The sequence below is a fragment of the Thyridium curvatum genome, assembly GCF_004353045.1.
Source record: "Thyridium curvatum strain D216 chromosome Unknown NODE_66_length_249765_cov_79.631338, whole genome shotgun sequence".
NCBI lineage: Eukaryota > Fungi > Ascomycota > Sordariomycetes > Thyridiales > Thyridiaceae > Thyridium > Thyridium curvatum.
Window position 1 is genome coordinate 88,624 of NW_022156821.1, and position 24,763 is coordinate 113,386.

At 56.9% G+C, this 24,763-nt stretch overlaps 6 protein-coding genes across 6 annotated transcripts; 3 read left to right on the plus strand and 3 right to left on the minus strand.

Annotated features, from left to right (window-relative positions):
- Nucleotides 1-1,740: 1,740 nt before the first annotated feature.
- On the plus strand, nucleotides 1,741-3,421 carry E0L32_009260 (uncharacterized protein; the record flags this gene model as incomplete). Its single annotated transcript, XM_031144205.1, has 3 exons — nucleotides 1,741-1,845; nucleotides 1,978-3,196; nucleotides 3,273-3,421. The coding sequence occupies 3 exons, from the start codon at nucleotides 1,741-1,743 to the stop codon at nucleotides 3,419-3,421; spliced, it is 1,473 nt and encodes a 490-aa protein (XP_030991228.1).
- Nucleotides 3,422-5,283: 1,862 nt separating this feature from the next.
- On the minus strand, nucleotides 5,284-7,360 carry E0L32_009261 (uncharacterized protein; the record flags this gene model as incomplete). The annotated part of the gene is made up of 4 exons (XM_031144206.1): nucleotides 5,284-5,376; nucleotides 5,446-5,526; nucleotides 5,624-6,990; nucleotides 7,081-7,360. The coding sequence occupies 4 exons, from the start codon at nucleotides 7,358-7,360 to the stop codon at nucleotides 5,284-5,286; spliced, it is 1,821 nt and encodes a 606-aa protein (XP_030991229.1).
- A 1,640-nt stretch (nucleotides 7,361-9,000) lies between these two features.
- Nucleotides 9,001-12,645, minus strand: E0L32_009262 (uncharacterized protein; the record flags this gene model as incomplete). The annotated part of the gene is made up of 3 exons (XM_031144207.1): nucleotides 9,001-10,992; nucleotides 11,049-11,642; nucleotides 11,701-12,645. The coding sequence occupies 3 exons, from the start codon at nucleotides 12,643-12,645 to the stop codon at nucleotides 9,001-9,003; spliced, it is 3,531 nt and encodes a 1,176-aa protein (XP_030991230.1).
- A 4,721-nt stretch (nucleotides 12,646-17,366) lies between these two features.
- Nucleotides 17,367-18,921, minus strand: E0L32_009263 (uncharacterized protein; the record flags this gene model as incomplete). Its single annotated transcript, XM_031144208.1, has 2 exons — nucleotides 17,367-18,755; nucleotides 18,817-18,921. The coding sequence occupies 2 exons, from the start codon at nucleotides 18,919-18,921 to the stop codon at nucleotides 17,367-17,369; spliced, it is 1,494 nt and encodes a 497-aa protein (XP_030991231.1).
- A 970-nt stretch (nucleotides 18,922-19,891) lies between these two features.
- Nucleotides 19,892-21,107, plus strand: E0L32_009264 (uncharacterized protein; the record flags this gene model as incomplete). Its single annotated transcript, XM_031144209.1, has 2 exons — nucleotides 19,892-20,849; nucleotides 20,908-21,107. The coding sequence occupies 2 exons, from the start codon at nucleotides 19,892-19,894 to the stop codon at nucleotides 21,105-21,107; spliced, it is 1,158 nt and encodes a 385-aa protein (XP_030991232.1).
- A 684-nt stretch (nucleotides 21,108-21,791) lies between these two features.
- E0L32_009265 (uncharacterized protein) lies at nucleotides 21,792-22,547 on the plus strand (the record flags this gene model as incomplete). The annotated part of the gene is made up of 1 exon (XM_031144211.1): nucleotides 21,792-22,547. The coding sequence occupies one exon, from the start codon at nucleotides 21,792-21,794 to the stop codon at nucleotides 22,545-22,547; it is 756 nt and encodes a 251-aa protein (XP_030991233.1).
- Nucleotides 22,548-24,763: the final 2,216 nt, after the last annotated feature.

Consider the following 24,763-nt stretch of genomic DNA (forward strand, 5'->3'; position numbering starts at 1 on the left):
GGGTTGAGGATAAAATTAGCTCCACTGCGCCGTCTGAGATCCTGAGGAATGCACTCACATTGTGTCTGAATTGAGCTACCATGCGGCAGCAGGAAGGAGAGTCGAGTTTGGCACGGTAGAGAGGAAACCAGGTTCGGATGGAGAATGATCACGAGAAGGTGCCCTTTTCTACGAGGCTGAGACTCAATCCAAGATATTCCGTCACTTTTCCTCAAATGTGGAGTGCATGGACGACGATGCCAAACGCTGGGTGACGCGAGGGAGCTCAAAGCACGCGTCTGCCTGAAATCGCCAAGTCACGAGACTGGGGCAGCTTTAGAGTGTTGGCAGGCAATTTACTGGGCCAGCTCGGCTCCTGGGCATCATTCCAGGCAGTTCCAGCAGTGGCTTGCAGCAGCCCCGCCCAAATGTTTCAGGTCCTCCCCTCACTGGAGATACAAAACAACCCGCATCCATTTCAGTCCCGAAGTTTCTACCGGATTTGCATGATCAGCCTATCGTCATCCCAAACAGCAAGGCCTGGGCCCTAGAGTTCGTGCTGCGCAAGCCATGCCAAGTCTGAATGGCATGTGCGGCGTGCCCTTCTTTTTTTTTCTCTCGGAGAAATGCGCGGGGAAACATATTTGAATTACCCAGCACCAGACGCCAGCATGGTCTGATCTCAACTGAGCCCGAGTGGCAAGTCAGTCAGACAGGCTTTCTCACAGACAAAAGCCGGCATCATGTCGCCGCCGCAAGCAGGTTTCAACACAAGCCGGCATCAGGGCGCCGTGCCTGCCGTACGAGGGCACCAATTTATCTAGGTAGCCGTCCCCACGCTGTCGACGATGATCCATCCATGATCAGATGGCTTGGAGGGCTTGGCTCTGCTGGCGACGCAAATGAGGGCACAAATTGATTGCCTCGTCTGTCTCTTCCCCCCCACCATTGGTGCATTTCTCCCGCACCAGGACGATCAAGCTAGACCCTTTGGGACCCTTTGGGACCCTGGAAAGCCAATACCAGTTGACGTAGTACTTGTACATCGAGGAATCCCATCCAGGGTCCGCCCAGACAACCCCCTCCGCACCTGGCATCGTCCGGAACCGCTCGGTCGTGCTCGCTGAAGGGCCCTCGAGAAGAGCATCGATCTTTTCCTCGCCTTCCGGGCTTTCATACCTGCCAGAAATTACCCTTGCGGCAGGCCTAGCAGGTACCTGAGAGCGGGCCAAAAGGTCCGGAAACAGTGGGCCGGTGCGAATTTAGCGGATTCCCATTCCAGGCCTGGCCACAATCCCATATTTCCAGGCCATGCAGCTTTTTCCCTAGATCTGGCTCCCAAGACGGGGGATCGCCCATCCCATCCAAGCCATCCCACACCACCAAGTCCAAGCAAGTCCTAGACCTAGAGCGAGCGAGCGAGTGAGCCAGCGCTCCAGCCAAGTCTAGAGCGCAGACGTAACCATTGACCTGCCATTCGATCATTCCCATTTCCAACTTAGCCTCGTACATACCTTGCCGACCCTGTGCCTGTGTGAATATCGTCATCTTTTTCTCTGCACCCGACGACTCTCTCTGCCTGACTGCCATGGTCTGCCTGCCGCGCCAGAGCTTTTCGCCCGCCTAGCATCCATAAAGCGCATGCCGGCGCATGCCTCTAGCCTCAGATACCAGTACCAGCAAGCGAGTTCACTCTCCGCGGCCAACGTCCAGTTTTCGCAACAACCATCCCTCGTCTGACCCCGGACGGCGCCCAAGATCATGTCCCACGGGCCGCCGCAACCTCCTCCGCCGAATCTTTTCGGTTTTGGCCCTGTCGCCGTTGGGGACGTCGGTTACGGTCCCGCCGATGTACAAACCTCGCAGGTACGCACGCCCTCTGTAATCATACTTTTTTTCTGTCGCCCTGCGTGCCCGCCAAGGCTGGCTGGCTGCAGCAGCGAGAAACACATGCACTCTCTACTCGCGGACTAACTTTGGAGCGCTCGTGCTCGACAGATGGGCACCGGCCCAACCCAGGACGATGCCATGATGTCCCTCATGGACGGGTCCATGTTCAATCCCTTCGACACCATGTCCATGAGCCTCGACGGCGCCGACGACGTCAATCTCGCGCAATCCTTCACCCCGGTCACCACCGCCGCTGCCACCCCCCAAGGCGCCATGATGCGCACTGACAACGCAGTTTTCACGCCCGGCGGCGGCCCCACGACGGATGGCAATGCTCCCGGGGCGGGACCCCTCCCCACCACCACCTTCGGCCAGATCAACTTCCCCGGCGGCAGCACCCTGACTGAGTTTACCAAGCGGAGGAACTGGCCGGCCAAGGTCGTCGAGGAGCTCAAGGACTTCCTGCAGATCCTCGACGCCAACGGGCGCATCTCGCACGTGTCGCCCAGCATCACCACCCTGACGGGCTACGCGACCGAGGATATCGTAGGGACCTTCTTGAAGGATTTCATACATCAGGACGACGTCGGAGTCTTTGTCGCCGAGCTCAACGAGTCGATCGCGACCGGCAATCCGCTGCGCATGTTTTACAGGTTGCGGAAGAAGGATGGGAACTATGCCATTTTCGAGTCGGTAGGCCACGCCCACATCGCCGCCGCCAAGTTCGCGCCCAACCCCAACAATCAGTCGCCCTTTTGCCAGGCCGTCTTCATGATGTCCCGGCCGTACCCGACCAAGAACACGACCCTCCTCGATTCGTTCCTAGAACACAAGATTGAGAACGAGAGGCTAAAACGTAGGATAGCGGAGCTCCGCAAAGAAGAAGCGGACGATGTGGACGAGGCCCAGAAGCAGTGGCGGCAGAGCCAGGAGGGCAGGTCAGAAATCGCGGCGTCCGAGACTACGATGATGACGCCCTCGACACCCTACCACCACGGCATGGACTCCATGGTCCCCGGGTCCGAGCGCATGCCCGAGGGCGCGCTGACGCGGGAGAACCTGCAAGGTGTCGTCGGCAGCAGGCCAGATTCGCTGCGGGAGAAGATGGCTCGCTACGAGGGCGCCACGCACGCCGATACCATTGAGATGCTGACGGGCCTGAGGTACCAGGAGGGCGAGAGGAGCCGGGGCATCACGACCGGCAACGCGAGCCCGACGCTGATCAAGGGCGACGCCGGCATCGCCATCCCCATGGACCGGGACCCGAGGACGGGAGAGAAGAAGAAGAAGCTCAAGGTCGCCGAAGAATACGTTTGCACTGATTGCGGTGAGTCCCTCCCCCGGCCCCCCTTTCGCTTGCTTGATTTCCATCTCAACTAGTTAACTGACTGTATGCGCCTCAGGCACACTCGAGTCGCCCGAATGGCGCAAGGGACCAAGCGGGCCCAAAACGCTATGCAACGCCTGCGGTCTGCGGTGGGCCAAGAAGGAGAAGAAGAGCAAGAGCATCTCCGGCGGCGCAAATCCCATGGTCGACTCCTCCGCGGCTTGAACGACTGCTTCCTGGCGGGCATGGATCGGCGCAGGTGCGGCATTGGGGGTGTTACTCTTTTTTTTTTCTCTCTCCAAATTCGCTTTACTTCACGATATACGGAGCAGACGATTGGGGGGGCATTTCAGGTTTGGAGGCGAGCATTTACATGGATGGTACTTGGGACATATGATATGGGAATACACGAAGGGATGTACCACAACCGGGTCTTTATATATGTTTTTTTTTTCTTGTCTTCTTTTTTGCTGTTGGCTTACTGAATACGCGCGTCTTCTTTCCTCGTTTTCCTTCACATCGAAGATACCTCTCGGACAGTTCGTACAGCTTCGGGGAGTCTTATTCAACCCTCTTTCGTGACGACAACGTTGAGCGAAAGACGGGAAACATAAATCATACTATACATATTACACACGTGATCAGCCTCGTGCCTGCTTCATCCCTTACTCGGGCTTATAGACGATAGAGTTCCGGAGACTCGTCTCGGACATTGCTGCCGATGAGGACGTCAGTCCTCCGCCTACTTTGGTCGTGAACTTTGGCACTGGCCGCAGACGGGGGAGTATATACTGCGACATGAAGTCATTCGACTACTTGTTTTAGCTACCTGCCAACAGCATGCCTGCGGAATAGGGCGTGTTTGTCAGGACCCCATATCTGGCTACCGCTGCATCATGGTTTCTTTTTGTGCCTTGGCAAAACAAGGTGCTGCTATAGCCCATCAGCGAGAATTTGAATCCATTTCACATGGTTGAGCTACAGACGAGGGGTTTTTTTTTTTTTTTTGGGCAATGTTTGCATTGATTCTCCCCTGCTTCGTATGTGACTTCACCCATTGTTTTTGAGGCAGACTGCATTGTAGTCTCAACTTGCCAGGCAAGCTGCGGACAGCCAGGGTCTTTTCTCATATTTTATCTCTGGGGACGCTTTGAATATAGTCTTCAATGATTTGTCGAACTCTAAGAGGCCACATATAGGCCACATATCATCGCTCCACGACTTCAGGTGCAGCAACTACAACTGCTGTCCAGGTTGTTAGGTGCAAGACCGTTGTCATCCAGCTCGACTCGTCTTTCTCCTTGACAATAGTCACTAAGAGAGAGGAACAACCTGTTTGCAGAACTTTGAGTAGTTAGCATTGAAACAGCATTCATACACCATTCCCTTTTGCTAGTGTTCTCTTCATTTGAAATGAAAATTTCATGATATCAACCGCTATTCTCACTCATATGTCACAAAACGTAGACACGACATAACGAGCATTCAAATATTCAGAGCTGCAACTCGAGAGTTTCCCAATCTTGTGGCCCCCATAAACATCTGAACCCCATTTGCCTCCACACAAAATCCCAACGGACTCTTTTGGCATACCCAAGCGTGGGCGTTGCAGGCCCCTCAAACATTCTCAACCTCAAACACATCGTGAGTGATGCCTGCGCGGCAGGATATAGACACAACCAGAAGCAGATTCTGTCACTTACGGCCATAGATGGTAGAGAATTCGGGATCCCGTCCGCTCTCCCATAGACAAACTGCCAATCGCCGAACTAGTACTCAGGTCGGTGACGACTGGGGAATCCTCGGTGCTGTAAGTTTTTTTTGGTTTATGTATTTTTTTGCTTTCTTTCTATGCCGACCCAGTCCTTGTATTCTTCTCAAGGAGCAAGGAAGAATCGTAGAGTTGAAGCAGAGAAAGGCACGGTGCCTTCCCCCGGGAGCAAGTCTCGGAAAATGCATATCAGAGCCCTTTCAGAGACTCCATTCCAGGGACTCGAGTGTATATATCCAGCCAAGTAAGTAAGAATTAGTCAAGGATGGTTTATATCTATCAATACAGCCCCGCCCCATGCTCAATATGGACATCATCACCACTTCCCAACCTCTCCCGGCTTGGGCCTCTCCACGCGCACAATCTTGTCGCAGTTGAGCAGGCACAGCGGGTCCAAGGCCTGCTTGATCTATAGCGTGCAAAGTACTGTCAGCAAAGAGATATTGCAAGAGAAAGCAAAACGAGTCAGCAAACATACCTTTCTCATCGTATCGACAGTGTCGTCCCCAAGCTCGTGCGGGAGATAGTCCCTCTTCACCAAGCCGACTCCATGCTCACCCTAACACAATAAGATCACATTAGCAAAAGAATACCCTCAAGACGGGGGATAAGTTTGCACCAAATTCAAACCCCCAAAAGAAAAGGAAAAAACATACCGTGACCGTCCCCTCCATCTCGATAGCCCTCTTGACCATGCGGTGCACAAACTCCTCGGCCGTGCGGCGCTTCTCGTCGCCGTAGAGCAGGATGGTGTGGAAGTTGCCGTCGCCGACGTGGCCGACGATGGACCCGACGAGGCCCGTCGCGGCCATGTCGCGCTGCGTCTCCTCGATGATGTCGGGCAGCCGCGACACGGGCACGGCGACGTCACCCGTCCACACGTGGTCGCCGGCGCGCCGCACGGCCATGGTGCTCCAGAGCGCCTCCTTGCGCGCGCTCCAGAGCTCGACCTGCTCGGCGTCGGAGCGCGCAAAGTCAAACGTGCCCGCGCCCGCCCGCCGGGCCATGTCCCGCACGATGCCGACCTGCTCCTTGACGCCGGCGGCGGTGCCCGAGAACTTGAAGAACAGGGTCGGCGCCTCGCGCCACTGCCGCGACGTGGCGCCCGCCGCGTTGATGAACTTCATCTGCTTGTCGTCGAGGATCTCGACGGCGGCGACGGGCACGCCCTCGCCCACGACGCGGGCGACGCAGTCGGCGGCCTCGCGGATGGAGCCGAAGGACGCGACGGCGACGCTGGTCGAGGCCGGGCGCACCGTCAGCTTGAGCGTCGCCTCGGTGACGAGGCCGAGCGTGCCCTCGGACCCGATGAAGAGGCGGGTCAGGTCGTAGCCCGCCGAGCTCTTGCGCGGCCGCTGGCGCGTCTTGATGACGGTGCCGTCGGCCAGCACGACCGTCAGCGACAGCACCCAGTCGCGCATCGTGCCGTAGCGGTAGGCGTTGGTGCCGCTGCACCCCGTGCCGATCATGCCGCCGATCATGGCGCCCGGGCCCGGGTCCGGGGGGAAGAAGAGGTTGTCCTTGGCCAGCTCCTCGTTGAGCTCCTCCCACCGCACGGCGGGCTGGACGACGACGTCGAGGTCGTCCTTGTGCAGCCTGACGATCTTGTCCATGCGGCCGAAGTCGACCATGATGCCGCCGCGCGTCGGCGCGTAGTGGCCCTCGAGCGAGGTGCCGCCGCTGTAGCCGACGACGGGGACGCGGCGCGTGTGGCACACCTTCATGATGGCGGCGACCTCCTCGGTCGACTTGGGGTAGACGACGCAGAAGGGCTTCTCGTCGGGCCCGTTCTGGTGGGTGGACCACTCCGAGGTGGCGTGGGCCTCGGTGTCGGTCGGCGTCGTGTTGACGTTCTCCTCGCCGACGATGGCGACAAAGTCGGCCCAGGCGGCCTCGAGCTCGGCCTTGCCCGTCCTGTGCTTCGGGGGCCGGGTGGCGCCGAGGGGGAGGGTCGAGTTGGGGTCGATGTCGCGCGGCAGCTTGGTGCCCATCCAGTAGCAGAGGATACCGGCGAAGAAGACCACTGCAATTGGAAGAAGGGATTGTATTAGTGGATGCCATCTGGGCCGACAAAAAAAACCCTTGTCCGCATGCATGAACAGTTATAACGTACTGAAGGTGGTGGCCGCATTCCTGCTGGATGCATTCTCCTGCCTCTCCTTTGCGATCCGCTCCTGGTCGGCCTTCTCTCTCGCAATACGGGAGCTAATACTCTCAAGCATCTGGCCCTTGAACGACGGCTTGTCGTCGGTCGAAGCATGCCGAACCGTTGAACCGGCCAGGCTGGTAGCGGGAGGGGTGGCGCCGCATCGTGGTCTACTGGCGATGGGCGCAGCTCGAGTTCTCAAGCTCCTCGCCAGAGCTGAGGACGCCCTGTTGCCCAATTGCGACATGGTCGGGATTGTCGGAGCAGTTCAGACACGCCTTCAGATCGAAACAAACCAGTTGCAAGGCCTCCTCCCTGTGTTGTGTCGTCTGATAGACAGAAGAATGAAAGATTTGGTTGGATTGAGAGAGGCCGGAAAGCATGGACAACGGCCATGGGGAAAAAGAGAGTTGGATTGGAGCCGACTTTTAAGTGGTCCCCGCTGGCGCATTCCAGAGCTCACGCATTTAGAGCTTAAAGTAAGTTGCGACAACCCAGGGAGGTACCTATCCGCCCCGGCAATGGCTTCGATTTAAGCCGAATGCGTCCACACCATTCCCGGCGGTCTTGGACCAAAGCCGAAAATCTAGCCTATCATGTCGCAGCAAATGCGAGCACTCCTAACCAAACATCCTCCGAACCCAGGCCCCCGTGTTGACACCAGACTGGCAGTCGATTCACGGTCCCCGATCGACCTCTCGTCCTATCCGCGATCGGGCGTCGTTATCTCCCGCTGGGCTCGTCCCATTGACCTGTGAGTAATCAACATCCGGCATACCCGCAAACCCATCCCGCACATCTGGTTGTCCTTTACCGAGGATCCAAAGGAGTCGGGTCAAAGGAATAGTACCCTGCGTAGATGAGAGATCACTCATTGTGCACGTTGATCAACCGGAATGTCAGACTGTTGATTCGACATACGAGGGTCATGATGTGGCCCGTCTATCACAAGTAGATAATTACAGACTCGTGGCTTGGATTCTCCTCTCTCCCATCCATAGCCGCGTTCCCATGTTGACTGCCTTCACTACTCTCCACAACTCATCCTCCCCGCAGGGCATTTCGTAAAAAGGAAAGTACACATTCTAATCCCATCCGGTCAGAGGTGAGAGCTTATGTGAAAGATGATCATCGCTTGTAGGACAGAGAGGGAGAGATGTCCCAGAAATCACAAATAAAAACACGGTCCGCCATATAGCAACGTAAACGCAATGGAAGTCCCGCCAACCCTCTCTCACTCAAAACAAATCTATTGACCACTTCCCGTGTCCTCTCCGATACATCATTTCCATGGCAGGAAATGCTTTGACCAGCCGTCGGTCTATGGGCTCAAGTCGAGCAGCCAAGAGAAAGACACCACACGGTCAGAAGAACTGATACCCCCGACAAGAGGAGAAGAAAGGCACGCAAAAAGGTCAAATAGCCCACACCAGATGTATTACAAAAGACTCGAGGTATAGAGTAAGGGATGTCTTTTTTTTGGTCTTCAACTCGTACAGCTGGGAGGGTAAAAGTAGTAGTTGTAATGGGTAGGTAGTTAGGAGTGACGAGAAGAATGGAAAACGGAGGGAAAAGATTTCAGAAAGAGGAAAACAACTTTGGAATATGCCGACATTATCTTTCTTGCTTGCAAAAAAGTTTCCCGCTCAAGATCGTGAATGAACGCCCCTATAACGACATGATTGTAATCGGTACTCCGTCGACGATGATGGTGCGATGATGGGGGGTGGTGTGGCCCGTCGACTCAGATCCTCTTCTTGATTCTCTCAAAGGGGCGAGTCTGCCGGTCGTGGGTTATGCGCATATGAAGTGGCGAGAAGGTATCCATCAGTGCCTTTCGCAGGAAAAATCCGCCCTTCAACAAAAACAACTCCATCCTCCGCCTCATCATCTATCCTCTCCGCCTCTCGCCTTGCCTCTCCTACGGAAGAAGTCCATCACTCTCCGCGCGGCACCACTGCTCCCGCTGTGATCGTGCTGGCGCGAGTAGTCATCCGTGTCGTACGCATCCCTGAAGTGCTTGTTATTCTTCTGGAGGACGCCACGGTGCTGTCCGGTTCTGCTGGTCGAGATCCTGCCGCTGCTGTCTTGCGGCTGCGCCTGCATCGGGTTGTCGTATCCTCCAGGAGCAGTCGAGTATGGCGCTGACCTCGGCGGCCGCTGCTGCTGCTGCTGCATGTTGTCAATGGACGAGTCCGACCCAGTGTTGAGCACTGCACCCTGCTGCATGTAGTTCGGAACGCCCGAGGGTCTCTGCTGGCGCTCGTACTGTCCAGGCGCGAACCGCTGCTGGTGAGGGCTAGATTGACCAGCGGCAACGGCAGCCTGCTGAGGATCCTGGAGCTGCGCGAACATGCCGTCCAGAGCCACAGCATCCATCTCACCACCGCCGATAGTCTGATCGACATAGCGACCAGACTGGCCCGTTCGAGGAGGCTCCTGGATAGGGAGATCCGCTTGGGATTCAGGTGCTGATGGATAGTCCTTGCCGATTCCGATGGCCTTGAGCGAGAAAGTGCCGGGAAGCAGCGAAAAGCGCCTCGTGTGCTTCTCCTGCGACGTCTGCGAACCGGAGATACTACCAGACCGCTTCTTGCCGAGTCCCATGGAGAAAGATCGCCTGGACCGCTTCGATTCCATCGACGGACGAGGCTCATTGTCCAGTCCAGGCATCGTCGCCGACATGCTGACGGGCGGGTACTTCCTCGACTTCTCAGCTGCCGCCTGCTGCTCCGTTCTCTTGCGGTTCTTGCCCCCAAAGATCGAGCCGCTCCGTCCAAACAGCTTCCCGCCGATCTCGCCAATTGTGTTCGAGCGCCGGTGGCCTTTGTTCTCTCCGCTTCCTTCGCCTTCTGCCGGGAAGCCAGCGATCTGTCCGAATTTGGGCGGCACGCTGATGCTGGGTCGTCCATAGTCCATGCTCTGTTGATCCTGGGGCATGGGACCAGAAATCACGTAGTTCTTAGATCCCTTGGGCTGTTGGATTCTGCCATGGACGTTAGTTCCCGCTACGGTAGGAGGAATCGGCTGGCCGTACGACGCTCGGCCTCCTGCACTCAATCCCCTGGACCCAGTCGAACCCATCGAGCCACCCGTGTTCGGTCTCGCGCCGGATGCCCCAGCAGAAGTCATGTAAGCATAGTCGGATGCTGCGCGCGCACCGTCGCGGCCAGGCCGTGTCGGAGGAATGTTCTGGTTCCGGTGAGCACTCGGAGGCCGCCTGCCGTCTCGCGACGACTTGGCATAGGCGTCCTTGGAGACAGGAGGGTCTCGCGGCAAGGGCTTGTCGTTGGGAGACGTCGGCGACGTGACCTCGACGGGCCCCTGGCTGCCGGAACGTGCGCGCGTCTTCCCACTGGAAGAGTAGCCTGGTTCGCCTCGCTGCGTTGCCGTAGTTGGCGGTACGTATTCCACCTGGACCGTCCGCCGCTTGTTGTCTCTCTGCTGCTTCGCATAGGCGGCTGCTTCGGCCTCGGGGTCGACATTGCCCTGCTTGGTAGCGAGCCCGCCAAGTGCGGTAGAGGCAGCGGCCCTCTTAGAAGCCTCTCGCACGGACGCGCTACGGCCGAGCGACGGCTCATCTTCGGCTGGAACCGTGGTGTTTTGGATCTCACCGGGCGTGGTGGTGCTGCTGGTGATGAACTCGACGACATGAGCATATTCACTCAGCCAGCTGTGGCGTGCCACCTCAAAGAGGTCGGCGCGTTTTCGCGGGTTGGGGACCAATATCCTCCGTAGGAGATCCCGAGCATGAGGTGTGACGTATTCAGGGAAAGTGAGAGGCGTGTTGACGATGTACTTGTAAAGAAGGTTGATGTTGTCGCCTTCAGGGTTGGCCGGGTCATCATCGAACGGGAGGTAGCCCGCAAGCATTGCATACTGAGCATGATGGTTAGCAGAAATTCGCCACATCGGAAGCAATCAGTATTTCTTACCAGAATAACACCACAGCTCCATACATCGACCTTGCGGCCCGTGTAAAGCGAGTCACTAACCACCAACTCGGGCGCGGCGTAGCAGGGACTTCCACAGCTCGTCTGCATGAGGTCTCCTTTCCTCGAACCATTGGACTTGAGCTTGTCCAAGCCCACCCGCTTCACAAAGTCGCGGTCGGAGAGGTTCATCTCTTCCTCCTCTGATAGCTCCTCATGAGGGTCAAAAGTATTGGCAAAGCCAAAGTCGGTAATGATGATGTTCCGGTTTCGGTCGAGCAGCAGGTTCTCCAGCTTCAGATCTCGGTGCACGATACCCTTCTTATGTAGGTAGCCCACTCCAGACACGAGCTGGGCGAATAACCTCCTCGCGGCATTGTCCTTAAGATACCGGTGGTTCAGGATGTAGTCGAACAGCTCTCCGCCTGAGGCATACTCCAACACGATACCATAATGTCTCTCGGACTCCTCCATCTTATGTAGTTGGACAATGTTGGGATGCCGTAGCTGCTTAAGGATGGCGACCTCACGCATGATCTTGGCCATGCGCGAAGGGTTGCTACCAAGACTGTCTTTCTTAATGAGTTTGATGGCGACCTGGACAAGAGTCAGCGTGCGCACATGGACGAGGTTTGCTTCTTCAAAGGGGGCGTACCTGAACTCCACCTTCTTGTTTCCAGCCGAGCTTGACCTTGCCAAACTCGCCTTCACCGATCGTGTTGCCGAGGATGTACTCGCCAAACTTGGTCTGCTTCTCCCGCTTTGAATGGTCGTGCCGACTACGTCCTCCACGTCGAGCATCCTCTCCCGGGTCCGCGGCGCTGGCTATGGGAGGTGGTATAGCGTCATCGTCATCGGGTGACGTTACCGGGTGGGCCGGTTGAGCCATGGCCATCCGCTCCCTCTCCCGTTCGATATCGACTTCAGGCGATGTAACAAGCATGCTGTTTAGAATCTCGCTCGTCTCCCGTGAGGGAACCCTCGCTGTGGATGCATCGGCGGTATTTCCTTGTGACCTGATAGGCATGGTCATGGTCGCGCCCTGAGTCCTGGCGTCCCGGCTGCTCCCGGAGCGTTGTGACTGCTCTTGCTGCGCCGGCTGTGTCCGTCGTCTAGAGCTCTGAGAGGCGGCCTCGTCAGGCGCGGCATATGTATACCCATTTCCATTCGCATCCCGGGTGCGCCGGGGAGAGTCCGTTCCCCTATCGGCCGCCTCCCTTGTGCGGCGCGAAGCACTCTGCTCGTGCCTGTTCGACGAGGTCCGTGGGGGTGCGACCGGCGGTGCATGTCTGCGAGACGAGCTCTGGTACTCGCCAGGCGGGCCCGGGACGGCGACCGGGGACGAGACAGCTGCGCGCGAGCTCATCGGGGAATCTGCAGCTGAGGAAGGATAGGTGTTGTTTGGGTTGTCGTCCCTGTGGGCGGGTCGACGCGAGGATGAGGAAGAAGTGGCGTTTGGCTGATTAGCATGATAGCCTTCGGGGGCCGGCGACGAATGAGACGACGTGTAATGTCGTGCGGAGGGCGACGAGGCACCTAAAGATGGTGCATTGAGCGAGGCAACTGTCTGGGGAGCAGATTGCAAGGCAGCCGAAGACATCTTCTACGCAGGGATGCGCAGAGAGAAGAGAAGGGGGCAATCGGTGACTTTGAGGCTCAAGCTGGGTTGACGTGACGGTGCAGCTGTGACTGAGTCTAAGCTGGTGAATAGGGCGCAAAAGCAACAAAGCACAACAAAAGAAGCCGGGGGTTGGTGGTAATGCGTGCAGACGTGCAACCGAAACCAGGGCACCGAATAGCGAGCCGCCGTGGTGAATGTTGACGTGAGACACAGCAAAGGTGCACCTGTTATCTCGACCCGGGCTAGCGGTAAAAGCTGGATGGATAGTATTTACAAAGGGATTGGCTCTGTGGACATTGTCGGTGCGCGACAGGCTGCGATGTTGTGGATGGCAATGCGCAGTGCTGATCGGCTCTCCTATTCGAGGTCCCCGTCGGCGGCGGCGGGTATGTCGGTGTCGAGCTGGGTGCTACTGCAGGCCTGGACGCGACAACAAAGGCGGCCAAGGGGCGTCGGGAAACGTGATGTGTCGTGTTTTGGGTCGCAGCCAGATGTTGCTCAGCAGTGGATGGGCCGTTGCAAGCAAGCCAATTATATCAGACGGCGGCTCAGGAGCGAGAGCAGACGAGAGATCAGACGCGAAGCCAGGGGCGCTTGTCGTGCCTCGGGCCTCGATGAAGTCGTCGAGATATTTGTTGCAAAGCAGGGTCTCTGCTAGCACGTCGTCGCAGTGGTAGCAGGAGGACTGCTTGACCGACTCACTAGGGGACTCGGAGGACTCGAGAGCGAAGGAAACATTGAAGGGGAGAGGAGTGGGAGATTAGATTTGGGTGACTTCTCCCAATTGTTGTCCGTCAGGCAAGGGGGGGACCGCCTACAGTATTGTGAATGCGTGCGCGAAAGACCCTGGCGGATTTGGAGAGCAGAGAGGCACTAAAGTTACGGAGTAGTCGCTAGGTTCTGACGCTGTTCGTCCCTGGAGCGGGTCTCCCTTCCTTGGGATTGGGGGAGGGAGATAAAAGTATCAGAGTGGGTGTGTGGTGGATGCGGATGCAGCGCGGCCAATTTGACGAGATGAGCTTTGGGGTGAGAACCAAGTACCCGAGCACGCCCAGAGTGCTGTAAATTGGCAGCAGAGGCCGTCACTGCGGTACCTGCACCCGACGACGCTGGTTCCTGGGAGTTACAACGGGAGCTCTACCGAAACAGTGCTAAGGCGCACTAGCGATACCTCTAACCACAGCGGCCGGCCCCGCAAATGCTCGCGTACCTGAAATACAACCAAGATTGCAACCCATCAAGCCCGTCAGGTAGACTGCGCACTAACTAAGGTAAGTGGAAGAAACAACAGGCCTGCCTAGCAAGCACTGCACCACCTGAGCACCCAGCAGCAGTAGCACCCACAGCAAGTCCGTGGGTGCTGAGGTGCATGCTAAAATAAATGACGGCCATGCTCGTTTAATTATCCACTGCGGATCTACTTGTAGCGGGCGGCGCATCCTTGCAAGTCAAAACACAGACAGCTCAGGCCTAGCTCCACCCGAGCCAGCCAGGAGAAGGACGAGAAGGCCATTTTCTATGGGGATGGCAAGGGGGAGAGAACCACATCCACTCCACACTTTCCCAGTTGGTACCATGGCTCGAGAGCTGCTTTGCTCTCGCAAGATTAAACATGCAATGCACGATGCAGGGCAGATCGTCACAGCTAGACAGCCGGCTTCCTACGCAATATCTGCGCATTTCCTCTCTCCATCTTGAGACCGCCTAAGTCCTCGGCACCGTCCAGAACGAGCGGCTGCGGTCAGGATGCATTTGGCGTGCATTTCACCGCATGGGCGATCAAGGTTCCGGCTTGCCGACAGGCAGAAGTGCAACGGATTATATCCAAGATTTGGAGACCCAGGATATCAGCCATCGAGTCGGCCTGTTTTGCAATTCGCAATGCACATCGCGTCTCTCTATGCTGCCAGAATCAGCCGCAGCACGACTGTCGTTGCTTTCCCCCTTCCGAGTGATGACCGCTGTCGACGATACAACCCAGCCTCATCACAAGTTCATCTTATCGCGGTCTCTCTAGATGGCTGATTAAAGAATGCCATTGCTTTCGAACGAGAGAGTCCTTGTAAGTAAGTGCGTACTTGCCATTAGCTCGAAGCCTGTCCCCTTCCCACCATATGAACCTGGCCTAGTTTAACGTATCTCTCCGGTTAGTCTACTTGTACGTCTAGTTCTGGCCTATCCCGGCCGTGAGCTTGTGTGAGGTCCTACTGAACCACCGCGGAGTAGGAAAAAGCAAGTCGGCAATCTAGACCTGAAACCTCAGCTAGTGTCGCCCACACACAAGCAGCTCAAAAGGTGGTGCCTGGAGGAACCGAACCCCCGCGAGTCGTCGTCATAGACACCGACTCTCGCCTCACGATCCTCCGTGCAACTACTCAATAATGCCAGCTACCATCTCACCATACCGATCCACTTTGTTCGAGAAGGCCTTAACAAAGCCCGCGAAACACCAAGCGGCGGATCCTCGGTTGATCGAAAGTGCAAAGCTGGTGATCCTGGCGGTGTCGACATGCTATTCTTGAGGACTGCCACCGGAAAGGGAAATGGGGGCTAAAAACGTGCTTTACGTGGTGTACGATCTCCGTCGGTGGCTGTTGGCTCCCTGAATGGCTGAGACACGGTGCCTGACTAGTGGATCTAAAAGCAATGCATGGTGGGGAGGACTTGCAGGGGAGGGCCGGCTTGTGCGACATCCTCCATCTTCCCATCTTCTCCCATCCCTGGTGATAGTCCCGATTGGGAAACATATTCGTTTCCTTGTCGGGTGGTTTGCTGACTTGTTACTCTGTCAAGATAACAGGCTGTGACCGACCTCACCGAACTCATTGCACGTCTACAAGTACATCTGCAGATTCGGCAATGAGTAGCAAGGCTGGCGCTTCCCAAGCCTATGGACCGGCCAAGTTTTCTTGTGTGCATTGGGCAGAAACAGGGCGCATCGCATAGCGAACGCCATTAGTTACTATGCCACGTCATTCGAGCCGGCTGCCCGATGTCTACGCTCAGATAGCGCGCTTCCTCACTCTCCTCACTACGGCGCTGTTGGCGGCAAGCCACATTGCTTTGCAAGAAAAGCTGCGCTGATGCGGTTTGCATGAATCTCAGCTCCTTACCAGGTGGGCCATGCGTCTGCCCAGATCACCATCTTTCTCGTCTTGTTTCGATCTTTCTCAAGAGCTTCGCCTGATTCTGCAATTTCTTTTTTGGAGCACGGTCCACGATACCCAGCCAGAAGTTTCCCAGCTTCTCGCGAAGAAGCATTGATGACGGAGATGAGCGCGCCCATTTGGCGCAGGGGCCCCTGTCGTCTACCCCCAGCATGACAGGCTCCCAGGGCCCGGGAAACGAAACAAAAAAGTTTGGCGGCACCCCTACGACGGAGAGTAAGACAGGCGGATCCTGGCCGGCACCGTCGTCATCGGCCAGTCTGTTCGCAAGACGAAAACTCAAAACATCAAACAACTCTGATAAAAAGAGGCCTATTTTCTCCGCCCAGCATGGTACTTGGCCTTCCTGATGCCAGACGCGCAGCTGTCACTGTCACATCCTGCACGCGGGCGTCGCGTTCAGCAGTCTGATTCGCGCATTGTTTGCTAGCATTTCACGTGTCTGCCTTTTCATGCCCTTCCTGCTGCGTTGCAGCTATCCCATCCTTCGTTCCCCCAAGTGCCGCCCAATCGCGGCGTGCCACATGTAGAACCAGCCCGTTACGAGTGCAAGGACGATGATGGAACCCCGAACCGGGTCGCCGACGAAATCAGGCACTTTTGCTGCTCGGCGGATGTGACTCGTCATCGTCAGCGGAAATCTGATCCGGCAGTTGGGGCGCAGTACCTCAGCCCAACCGCGGCATCTATCCAAGAATTCTTTTAGTACTTTGTCATGGGCTTGCTGTGATTCTCCTGTGCTGGGTGTGATATGTACTTAGTTATGGATCGTCACGGAAGGCACGCGTGAAAATCCGACCTGCGCAGTAAGATGCATCGCGACTCGCTGGCAGGCATGTTTGTTTCATGCAACGGACGGGGAGAACACGGCGGCACCATGCAAACAAAACGATGGCCGGGGAGAGGGGGGTCACCGCATGCCTTGTTGGCAAACTCCCTTCGGCATGTCCGAGAGTGACACAGGTCCCGGCAGGCTGGGACAGGGGTTTCCCGCACTTCCAGGCCTTCAAGCGTGGGGAGGAAGGGAAAGTGAGTGTGTGTCAGGGGTTTGTATGTATCTTCGCGAAGTAGAGGTCGAAACAGTTCGTGGGTACGTGTTCATGTTGATTTCATGTTGATATCTTGAAGGATTAAGGATCAACTCACACCATGACGGGTCATGCACCTAGACCGGCATGCTGACCTGGATCTGGATGATGCTCTCTATGGGTGGTATCCGGTTGGGTATCCTGATCATTCGGGTTCTCCATCCATCTCTCACCAGCAAATATTGAAAAGAAAATGAAGTAATGCGTTCCCAAGACATGAAGTCACCACCTCCCTTCAACAGGCTCAGTAGCACAGCTCCCAAGGGTGCTTTATTGCCATTTCTCAGTGTCTATTATTAGATTTCCAGGCAACAAAAACAAGTGAAACAAATCCAATATGCTTTTTCTAATTTCCTGCCCTGTCAAACCCGGGCCGCCAAGTTGATATATCACAAAAAAAACAAGCCCTCTTTCTCCGGCTCCGGCTCCCCTGCGCTGCGCTGCACTACAGCTTTATTGAAATATCATACATGTCCAAGCCCACCGCAGAGACGGTCAGCACCAGCGCGTACGCCACCAGGATGCCCATCGCCACCGCGGGCCCCACGTCCAGCGTCGGCACCGTCAGGTTCACGGCGCCCGTCAGCAGGTTGGCCACGAGGAAGACGGCGAGGCCGTTGCGGTTGTACGCGCGCAGCACCCTGCTCGTCGCCGCGTCGTACGCCTCGCGCTCGGCGCGCCCGTCGGCGGCGTTGTAGAAGGCCGGGAAGAAGAAGGTGTCGACGGCGGCGCAGGCGAGGATCTGCGCGAGGTTGAAGGCCGCCACCCACAGGACGTAGGGCAGGTTGGCCATGCGGCGCGAGACGGTGAGGCCCGCGCCCCAGCGCACGTCGGTGGCGAGCAAGTACAGGCCCGTCCAGACGGCGGCCCACACGCCGGTCATCATGAGCGTCGTGAGGCGCTGCGTGGCGCCCTTATCCTTGCTGTTTGGGTTCAGGCTGCGGGGCAGGACGAACATGCCGGCGTCCTGGCCGGCGAGGAAGATGGCGAGGTACCCGACGAAGCTGAAGATGCCCTCGCGGTTCATCGAGATCAGATCGACGCGCGGGGCCGTGAGGATGTAGGCCTTGAGCCCCGTGCTCTCGAGGGCGACTTGGTAGAAGACGCCGAGCAGCAAGGCAAGGGCGGCGTACGAGGGCACGATCTTGAGCATCGACTGGAAGACGGCGACGAAGGGGGGCAGGAGGCCCAGGGTGAAGAAGAAGTTCCAGTGCACGCCGTATTCGGCGACGTGCTCTACGTAGTCGACGCCCTTGACGCTCAGCAGGCGGATGAAGCCGAGAGCGAGGAGGGGCAGGGAGTGGCGCAAGGAAGCGACGAGGCGTTTGCTGAGCGGTGTGGTCTTGCCGCTAGCGCGTTCCTTGAGGACTGGCCTGGCCGCGACGACGCCAGACGAGAAGACGAACGAGCCAACGCCGAGGTCCATCAGTGACGTACCCCATGTCTCGACCTTGGCGAAGCGGCGGGGGAAGACCTTGAAGTCCACAGCAAGGATGGCGATCGCGGTGCTGACCATCATCCAGCCGCGATAAGTGGTGATGTAGGGTTTGATAGACAGGACGTTCAGGGGCTCCGTCCCAGAAGCCTTGGAAGCGGCATTGGGGGGCAGCTTGGGCTTCTTTCTGCTGCCGCCCAGGTTCGGGGGCAATGCATAGATCAGCACGGCTGGGGCCAGCAGAAACAGGTGCAACAAGGTAGGTGAGCCAGAGTGCAGAGTAAAGGCGAGGAGGATTGCCCCGACGTTGAGCAGAAAGTCGACCACGAACCCCAGCAGGGTGTAGGGCTTGAAGAACGACTGGCGTGCCTGCAAAACAGACCAGAGAACCATGGCTACCTAAAGTAGGCAGACAATCAGGCACTGAAGAACAGAAGCAGCTGGGATGCCGGGAACTCACCGTGGCGATAGCTGTCACATTGGATATCTCGCTAACGGGCCCGCCGGAAAGGTTGGACACAAAGTCCTCCTTCCGCTGGCGGTAGCTCGCGGTTGAGTTGGACATGGCTGCAAGACGGGAGATGATCAAAGAGGGAATAGCATGAGAGGAGAAAAAGAAAAGAAAAGAAGATCGCTTGAGCCAGAAGGAGATTCAAGGAGGCTTAGGACTGTGTCACACATGGACCGCTTTCGGTTGTTGAATGAAGCTTCAATAGCCAGCCAGTGTGAACAGCTGTCAATCCGACCTGTCAGTCGCCATGCCCGGGTAGTTACCGGGTAGTTAACTCTTTAGTGGCGCCGGGAGGTCCCCTGGAACGGTTGCCCAGGTGGTCATAGCTCCCCTATCGTACTCCGTAGAATCCGTAGAGTATCGTGAGGGTCCCGCGGCCCAATCAGCAGCAAGGCCAGTGCAGTTGACTACATCCTGGTCTCGAAATGGAACCAATCACGTGCGGCAATTTCATCTCCCTTCAACCTCAACCGTCGTCTTGCAGCACGATCCCTGACATCATGCTGATGAAACATTGCTCAGCTTCATGGCCGCAGTGGCTTTACCGGAATAAGAATGGAATTTCCCCGTCGAGCATTTTCTGTGGTACGAGTATGATACGTCACTTCCCATGGCATCACTTTGGAAATGGGCACTGGCCGGAGGGTGTGCAGAGGTAACTCGCTTTCTTTGATCTTTTCCTTTGTCCTTCTCGTACCACCGTACCAGAAGAGCGCTGCAACATTTCTTTGTCGTGCATCCCGGCACGAGACCTACTATCCCAGCTAAGTTGCTAGTGTCTTTCCTTCATTTTGACCTTTTGGCCTTTCGGCAATGTAGAGTGCCATACCATCGGTGTGAATCAATCAACGTGGTGTGGTGTTGTCTCAAAGAAACAAAACCCCCGGCCCTGCTGTCCTCAAACTCCAACCGCTTTCTGTGACTCGCAACTTTGTCTTGTAAATACTTCGGAACTCACCTGTTTAGTATACTGAACGATCGGCATTACCTACCGAATATTCTCAAGATAGTTCTATTGGTAAGAATGGACGTCCGAAAGCAGAGGCCTCCTAACTTGGAGCCTACCTGGAATGACCCTTTCCGACCTTACGACCATGATGGACACCCCAAGACCGCCTTCCGTGTTGCCCGCTCTCCTGGCCTCGCCCCCTCTCCCCTGACCCCCACTGGTTTTCCGATGCTCATGGACCACTCTGGCTCCGAGTATGATCGAGCAGTGGTTCAGAAGCTCGATCCTCGGGGCAGACCAACGCCGGTGGACGACAAGCTTGTCGACCCAAGACCGCCGTCGGCTGAGGGAACATGTTTGACTGCTGGACTGCGGGGTTTCACCGTTGCAACTCCAACCGACCCGAAGATACCCGACAAGGCGGCTGCCTTACTCAACAGGAATACCCTGCCCAAGCCGCCCACGCTCCTGTCAGAAACAAGATCCATCCTCCTCGCGGGCCTCTCAGACTCCAAAGTGAGCGCTCTTGTCTCCCCTGTCACGAGAGGACCTCCCGTTGCCAGCGCGCCCATCCCAGTGCCCCGTCGTGATGCATTCCAGACCCGTCAGCAGCTACGAGCTTGGGGCCACGTCTACCTTGGTAACGCGGTCAAGGCCGACGTATTCGTGACGCCGGTTGCTCTGCGGGACCGGAAACCCAGCTCCTCCGAGAGCGGTGACATACGCCATCCGATCAGCCCCGACGTGTTGACCGTTCGCGCCAGGGTGAGGCCGCGCTCCCTGCAGCGCAAGCCCTTCGTCATCCAGCGCAACTTCAACGTCGCCGAGCTGCGAGCCACCCTGCCCGAGCCGGCAGCCAGCTTGCCGGACCGCACGCAGCGCCGACATTCGGTTCAGCTGCCCCCGCGTGCTCCGCCGCACAGCACACGCCGACGTCCGTCAGTGGCTAGTATTTCTGTTCCGCCTGGCGTCCTGCCTAGCGTGGAGATGGGACGGGCCATGCTCCGTGGCAGCGACAATACCGTGCCTATCCGTAAGTGTCCTTGGATACCTTGCTCTCGGAGGTGAGTCATGCTGACCCTGGGGTGCAGATCTCGAATATGCCCGGATGCACCTCCCCATCCTTGCCGCCTTGATGATGTCGGGCCACATCGACAAGGGCGACATCATCGACCTCCCCCTTCCGCGACCAGAAGCTTGGGTACAGACAGTTGCTTATGTGTACACTGGCCAGGGAGAGGTTACAGAAGCTATCAAGCAGAACATCAGGCACCTGGCAGGCAGTGTTTGATACCTAGTGACCTCACTAAGGATGAAGACGATATCGGGAAGGACCTGTCTTTGTCACATTTTCTTTCTTGCCCCGAAAAAGAGAAGCCATGTATGGGAGGAGTTCAATTCTTTGGTTCGGTTTGCCGGCCTTTGTTTCGTGTTTCTGGACGGTAGCACAGGCATCAAACTCTTTTTTTCAAATTTTCACATAATCTTCAGCCAAGCAAGGTTCTCAAGTGCTTGGTCCTTGACACTTTCTCTTCCTTTTGGCGTACTAGAAAAAGGTTGAGGTCGGCGCGTCTCTTTGATGATGGTGCAACATGATCGCGTCACTCGTCATGCTCCTGCCTTTATCGACGGTCTGAATTCACTATTCCTTCCTTTTCGGAAGAAGGTGAGCCATGATCGAATGTTCTTTTGACTCATTCTTTCGATCCCGTGTCACAGGGTTACAAGTAGGACAGCGTTTAAGTATTCATTTGGCTTATTCAGTATGCCAGGATAAAGTCAGGGAATTAGAATCCAATCCCGTCAAGGCCTTCTCATCAAGACATCACAATTTCTTCTGCCTTGCTCCTGGTGCTCCGTTTGAAACCATCTACACCAAGTCCACTTCCAGTTTTCTCCTGCAGTCTTCCAAGCGCAGATTGACATCTCAACTTCAAACCCAGCAAGCCACAACTCACCTCCTCCACCACTCGCAATGGCGCTCGTCCAGCCCCTGATCTGGATCAACGGCTGGCCCGGCGTCGGCAAGCAGACCGTCTCGCAGTGCTTCACCGCCCTCGCCGGCGCCGACAAGGCCATCCTCATCGACAGCTACCAGTTCACCGACCACCTCGACCTGCCGCCCGCCGCCCTGCACAGCCAGCAGTCGAGCCAGCCCGAGGTCGGCCTCGTCGACATCGACGGCAACAACACCACCGCAGACTTCCCGACGCCCGAGGAGCGCGAGGAGCAGCGCCGCGCCCGCCGCGACGCCTGCTTCGCGCGCTACGTCGAGGGCCCGGACTCGCTGGGCCGCGCCGTCATCTTCACCGACTGCCAGCCCGACGACGCGGCCGGGCGCGCCGAGGCCCGCGAGTACGAGCGCGCCGCGGCCCGCGCCGGCCGGCCCTTCGCCCCCGTGTACCTGGCGTGCGGCGAGGAGGAGCGCCGGCGCCGCGTCGGCTGCGCGGCGATGCGGCAGGGCGGCAAGGCGAAGCGGTGCCTGGCGGCGCGGGCGGCGCGGTCGAGGGGCGGGGGCCGCCTGTTCCGCTTCGAGGGCCACGAGGGCCTCGTCGTCGACGTGACGGAGCGGACGGCGCACGAGGCGACGATGGAGATCCTCGTGTTTGTCAACGTGCTCATGGAGAGGCTCGTGCGGGAAGGGGAGGGAGAAGCGGCGGGAGTGTCGAGCGAGGTGTGCACGCCCGTGGAGGGGAGGGAGCCTGAGTGGAGGGAGGTTGGGGGCAGGTGATGAGATCTCCCCGGAGTAGAGGGGAGTGTTGTGTTACTTTGTAGGATAGAATGAAGGGGCTTTTCGAGAGCGTGCAATCTCTTGTTGCCATGGATCTCTTGTGAATGGGGGAAACAGGTTGCTGTGCGACCTGATAGGGAGGGCGAAAATCTCAGCTCTTCTAATAAGTAGTCTACGATATTTTTCAAACAAGGATACAATTAGCCTAACTTGGCTACATGTCAGCTCAGGCCTGAGTCTCTAGAAGACACTAGATGTTGTTGTTGTTGTTTGCGCTGGTCTTCCTTGTAGTGTCTGTGTTGCCAGAGACACATCATCAGGGGCTTGTGTTCGCCCTTGCAACTCATCCAAGCCGGCCTCTCTAGGCTGGACAGCGCTGCTGACCCCCATAATAATGCGAGAGTTCTCTAGTATCAGACTGTCAGAGTATCTCCTCATGTTGATGTCCCTTGAAATCAAGGAACTCAATACATGTGATCATCGCATGGTCACGAAACAGGGGAAACACTACACTGCAAGGCCAAGCACCAGAGAGCAAAGGCCAAAGTCCCCATCAGGGAGGTTCCCCTCGGCCGGCAGGCCGGATAGCTCATCTCAACGGCCTCTTCCATGATTCTAGCCACGCCCCCCTCCCCCCAAATCCAGGGAGAACCCTCCCGCCAGCATTAGCGGGTAGACCTAAGGCCAAGCCAGCAGATATGCACGTAATTCTGCATGACGCACGCTCTAGCAAGGAGGAACTGACAATCAAAGACTGAGAAACGGGAAGGAGGAGAGAGTAGTGTGTGGGAAACGAAACTGATGCTCACCTAGCTTCTTCTTTTGTTGGAGTTGGGATGATCCGACTTGTTCTCTCTTTCACGTACATACGCAAGCAAGGGGGGGGGGGGGGGAGGGTCTGTCGCTCCGTCATACCCGCCCTCCACTTCTTGCGCCTACACAGCTGTACACACGAGGTGTGCAGATCCGAGGAAGACACAGAAGATCACAAAGGTAAAGGTGGTATTTTCTTCTGTATTTTTTTTTGTCTCGGTTATCGTGTTCGTTTTCTCTGGATGCTGCAGGTGTTTCTTATTCTGGGCGTGGAGAGAGTGGAAAGCGGTTAGAAAAGGAGGGTGGGTACGGCTTTGCGCCTGCATCGGAGGTCCAGGGCCCGGCTCCGCACTCGTCGTCCAAGAGAACCTCGGCCGCCGGAGCCGCGGGTGGCGCTCGCCCGTTTTGCCTCGTCGGAGTTGAGAGGAGGGAAAAGAGAGGGAGGGGGGGAGGGAGGCAGGGAGGAGGTGCCTTGCCTTGAGGAATCTGTGTCACAAATCTCATTCTCTCTTCCTGCTGCCCTACCTCGGGATGATATCTCAGTGTCTCATTGCAGGATCACATCACCTCACCACATATGGATGGGGAAACGAAAGAAGAAGGAGAGGAGGGTCTTGCTGCTCATTATTGACCTGTCCCGGTTCGGCGGTTCCGATGTCATAATGGCTATTGATGTTCCTTTTTGCTGGCCACACCAACCAGACACAGTGAGAGGGTCACTCCAGATACGGATCGTGTTTGACGTGCCGGGACACCGTCCCGGGCCAATAGCCACGGCCCTCGACCCTTCTTCGTTTGCGAGGACGTGCAGTCGTGTGCTTCTCCTTGTGGTGGTGGCGGAGGTGGTGGAGTGGGTTTTGCTGCCAGTCATCTCTGGGCGGAGGACGATCGCGGTGCCAGCGAGGCTGAAGGGCTGGACGGGAATAGTAGGGGGTAAGGGAATGGATGTGTGAGGATGCCGTCATCATTCGTGTTTTGGGAGTTTCAGCGGGCAGTTGTCTGGGGTTAGCTGAGTGAGCTATGGGTCGAAACACACTGCTGCGTTAGGATCTCACCCCCTGAACAAAACTTTGCTCATCCCTGGGGGGCTCTCTCTCTCTCTCCCATTCAGCCCAACGCGCTCGCTCTTCTTTCACACTGCTTCACCAGCACTTTACCGATATCGCCTGCCGCGCCTGTCAAGTCAAGGAGGGAGCCCCCATCAACCCTCGTCTCCTCCGTGTGAAGTTTCCAGCCCGCTGCAGTCTGCATACGTCGTGGGGGGCCGGAAACGGACCATGTTTGCATCAGCCAAAACTGATGTCTCATATTCCGGCGTAGCATTCCCCCAAACCTCAGCATGAGAGGCGTCCTGTAGGTTGACAGAGGCCTCGCCCTGATTGGCAATGACGGGCGTCCTTGTT